Source organism: Terrapene carolina, unplaced genomic scaffold, assembly GCF_002925995.2.
Source record: "Terrapene carolina triunguis isolate 2854851 unplaced genomic scaffold, T_m_triunguis-2.0 Scaffold319, whole genome shotgun sequence".
Lineage (NCBI taxonomy): Eukaryota > Metazoa > Chordata > Testudines > Emydidae > Terrapene > Terrapene triunguis.
In genome coordinates, this window is record NW_020664670.1 from 20,259 (window position 1) to 24,754 (window position 4,496).

Sequence of the window (4,496 nt, forward strand, 5' to 3'; positions counted from 1 at the left end):
GTGAGTGAGTGTGCCCCACTGTGACCCACTGCCCCCCAACACCCCCCTAAACCTCACCATCACGACAGTGAGTGAGTGTGCCCTGCTGTGACCCACTGCCCCTCAAAACTCCCCACTGTCACGGAGTCACTGGGCGATGCTCTGGAACTACTCCATACGAAGCCAGTCAGGACTCTGGGGAAGCTGCCTCTCTCCGAGCACACTGTCTTGAGGGCAAAAAGCTTTCACAGCTTCGTCCTTCCTGGGTCTGACCTCGGAGTATTCAGCATCCCCTTCCACACCATGCGCTTCCCGCAGTGAGTCCACCCGGGGCTCCTGGGGAAGCCAGAGGGCCCTGCACTCCACAGACGTGACTCTCAGCCAGCTGGTAAAACAGAAGGTTTATTAGTCAACAGGAACACAGCATAGAACAGAGCTTGCCATCACAGAAATCAGTGACTTTCAGCCAAGTCCATCTTCGGGAGTCCTGGGCCAGAAGCCCTGGACTCCCCCTCTTCCAGTCCCCCCAAGCAGACTCTCAGCTTCCAGCCACCTGACCTCTGACACACACACCCCTCTTTGTCTCACTTCCCGGGCAGTCACCTGGTTGTCACCTGCTTGCATCCCCCTCCTGGGTCTCAGGTTCCAAAGAGCACCAGTCATAGCATATGTGCAGGCAGCTGGAGCAGCTTCACCTGCCCCAGAGGTCTCCGCCAAAGTTACACCCCCCTATTCCCACCACCGAGGTATTGGTGCAGCACACAGGGAAACTGAGGCACACACAGTATTCATGCAAAACAGTAAAACTCACATAGGCTCAACAGTAAGACTCACATACAACATAACGAGAAAATCTCCACTTCGTCACAGCCACTGCCCCCCCCAACCTCCCCCTGCCCCTCCAAATTTCCCCACCACAGCAGTGAGTGCGCCCTGCTGTGACCCACTGCCCTCCCCACCATGGTGGTGAGTGAGTGCACCCCGCTGTGACCCACTGCCCCCCCCACCCCCCCCCCCCCGCCGCGAGCGCGCGCCCCCCGCCGTGCCCCACCGCCCCCCCAACCCTCCTCACTGCCCCCCCAACCTCCACGCCACGGCAGTGAGTGAGTGCGCCCCGCTGTGACCCACTGCACGCCAGCCCCCTAGTGCACCCCCAAACCTCCCCACTGTGCTGTGTCAATGGCCTTTTACAACATGGCAGTGAGTGTGCTCCGCTGCACCCAACGCCTGACTGTACCCCACTGTGACCCCCAAGCATCCCTCTGGGCTATGACAGTGCATGTGCATTCAGTACCCCCACGTTGTGCCACAGCCGTGTGAGGTGTGTGTGTGTGGGGAGTAGCTACATGGAGCGGGTTTGGGGTGCCAGGGCAGGTCTCTCTGTCTCCCCCTCCCCACGCAGTGACCCTGCCCGCCCGCCGGCTCCGGCTGTGCCGCAGGTGCTGTGTCTGATCACCGCCCCCGTCACCATGATCCTGAACAGCCAGCAGGACGCTGCCTTTGCCTTTGCCTCACTGGCCGTCGTCTTCTCCTCCTACATCACCCTGGTGGTGCTCTTCGTGCCCAAGGTAGGACCCCACCTCATCCCACCCCCGCCCACCTGCAGGGACAGGGGTCAGGATCTCCGCACTGGGAAAGTGCTGGACTGTTCTCTCCCTGTTTGACTGTTGGTGCAGGGATAGCACGGGGGGCTCAGAATCTTTGGTCTGGAGTTAGCATTGTGATGTTAAGTATCAGAGGGGTAGCCGTGTTAGTCTGGATCTGTAAAAAGCAACAGAGGGTCCTGTGGCACCTTTAAGACTAATAGATGAATTGGAGCATGAGCTTTCGTGGGTGAATGCCCACTTCGTCAGACGCATGTGACATGCGTCTGACGAAGTGGACATTCACCCACGAAAGCTTATGCTCCAATACATCTGTTAGTCTTAAAGGTGCCACAGGACCCTCCATTGCGATGTTGTCTCTGACAGTCAGTGAGGGGAGGGAGTTGGAGGTCTGTGCTGTGGGTGTAGTGTTGAGGTGTTTTCTATGACTCACTCAGTTGAGGGGGTAGCTGGAGGTCTGGGGTCTCTGTGCCAGGTGCACTACTGGTTTGTTGTTTCTTGTCTGATAGAGTGAGAGAGGAGGGTAGTTGGGTTTTCAGGGGATTTTTTCTGGGTATAGCAGTGAGGTGATTGTCTCTGACAGTCAGTGGGGCAATTGGGGGTTGGTTCTGTGGATGAACTGTCTCTGACAGTCAGGGGGCAGGTGTAGTGTTGGGGTATTGTGTCTGAGTGTCTGTCAGGGGATATAGTTGGGAGTCAGCACTCTGGGTGTAGTATTATTTCTGTCAGTTAGGGGGTAGTTGAGAGTCAGTGCTCCAGGTGTAGTCTTGTCTCCGACAGTCGGTGGGGAGGGAGGGGAGTAAGTTGGCAGTCAGTGCTCTGAGCGTGCCATGTCTCTGACAGTCAGCAGGGGGGAGTTGGGAGTCTGCTCCAGGTGTAGTCTGGTCTCCGACAAGTTGGAAGGAGGTTTGGAGTCAGTGCTCCGGGTGTAGTCTTGTCTCCGACAGTTAGCAGGGGTGGTGGTTGGGAGTCAGTTCTCCCGGTGTACTGTTGTCCCTGATAGTCACTGCGCTTGTTGCAGATGCGGCGTCTCATCACCAGGGGCGAGTGGCAGTCAGAGCAGCAGGATACCATGAAAACGGGCTCATCCACCAACAACAATGAGGAGGAGAAATCCCGGCTGCTGGAGAAGGAGAACAGGGAGCTGGAGAAGATCATTGCAGAGGTGAGGGTTGATCCTCCATCCCGCGACTTTGGGGGGGAGAGCAGCGGGGACCTGATGGGGCGCTCCTATACTGTGATTATGGGGTGCGGGGTATAAAGTGGGGGTGAGACACCAGAATCCTACACTGGTGACGTCCTCTCCTCCACCTCCCTCTGAAGCTGGGGACTTAGGGGGGTGGGAGGGAAGGGGGCTCATCACCCACTCAGGGGTGGGGGAAGCATTACACTCATTCACCCCTCCCCCTCTTTCCGGCAGAAGGAGGAACGCGTCTCCGAGCTCCGCCAGCAGCTCCAGGACCGGCAGCAGCTGCGCTCCCGGCGCCGCCCCTCCAACCCCTCCTCGCGGGATGGCTGTGCTGCTGACAACCACTTCACCAACGCGGCCGGGCCCGTGCCCACCCTCTACCAGCCCAGCCTGCCCCTGGTGCGCTGCCTCGTCTCCGAGCAGGCCGACAAGCTGGGCCGCAGCAACTGTGACGGCAGCCGCGTCCACCTGCTCTACAAGTGACCACTGAGGTGGCGGGGCCTGAGAAGGGGGCGGGGCTCGGGAAGGGGCGGAGCTAAATAAGGTCTCTTTCCCCCTCCCTCTCCCCCCCATCACATCACTTAGCTTTGTAAAATCTCTCTGTATCCATCCATCTTCCCTTCCCCCATCCAAGATCCGGGTGCCAAGTGATGTCCAGGTGCAGAGTAAAATGTGCACCTCGCCTGATCTATCCCGAGTGACTAGCTTGGGCAGTGTCAGGCGGGAGGGGCAGCTGCTTATAACCAAGGCGATGTGGGGAGGGCAGGGTGAATCGAGAAGGGAAAGTTATCCCTTGAGCACTCCAGCAAGGTGTGCAGTTTCACTGTAGCACAGAGTCAGACCCGGTGGCCCCCAACATACAGTCATGCACAGCCGAATCTAGTTACTGGGACATACAGTCAAGGTGTAGTGCACAACCGGATTTAGTTATTCATGTGTACAGTATTATTGTAGCCTAGAACCAGGTTTGGTTATATGTAAGTACAATCAGACTGTAACACAGCCAGATCTGGTGACTTGTATGTACGATCAAACCGTTGTGCACAGGTGAGTCTGATTACTGTAATGTACTGTCAGACCTTAGTGTAAAACCAGGTCTCATTTACTTGTAAGTACAGTCAGACTGTAGCGCACAGCTGGGTCTGGTACAGTTGGACTGGAGTGCAAAACCAGACCCGGTTACTTGTATGTTTAAACTAGTGAACTGCTGGGTCTGGTTCCATGTGAGTGCAGTCTGATTGTAGCACACAACCAGATCTGGTTACTTGTATGTACAATCAGACTGTAGCACACAACTGGGTCTGGTTACTTGTCTGTACTATCAAAATGTAATGCACAGTCGGGTCTGGTTACTGTAATGTACTGTCAGACTGTAGTGTACAACCAGATCTGGTTTCTCAGTTGCACTTTAGTGAACAACTGGATCTGGTTACTATTGTGTACGGTTGTGTTGTTAATGTGCAAAATTCATCTGCTTCCTTTTGCGTACATTGGCCCTGGAGGTCACCTGGAGGCTCTGCAGTCAGATCACGGTCTAACACCAGCTCTAGCAACTCCCAGATACAATAGGAGCATAGAATGATCTAGTGACTTTCATGTACAGTCAGCTTGTATCGCACAATCAGCAGTGGATGTCGTCATCCGCCGGCGTCCCAGCTGTAGGGGATGACCAGCCCTGGTTACCCGTAAGAATGGCCATGCAGACCTGGATATCTTGTGCACAG

General features: G+C 56.0%; 1 protein-coding gene across 1 annotated transcript in view; it reads left to right on the top strand.

The window, feature by feature from the left end:
• GABBR1 (gamma-aminobutyric acid type B receptor subunit 1) overlaps positions 1–4,212 on the top strand; it is a 24,430-nt gene extending 20,218 nt beyond the window's left edge. Inside the window, exons 16-18 of the mRNA XM_026657819.2 lie at positions 1,419–1,547; positions 2,605–2,748; positions 3,004–4,212. Coding sequence (XP_026513604.1) covers positions 1,419–1,547; positions 2,605–2,748; positions 3,004–3,255 — 525 coding nt within the window. The 3' untranslated portion in view covers positions 3,256–4,212. The remainder of the gene's footprint in view (positions 1–1,418; positions 1,548–2,604; positions 2,749–3,003) is intronic.
• Positions 4,213–4,496: the final 284 nt, after the last annotated feature.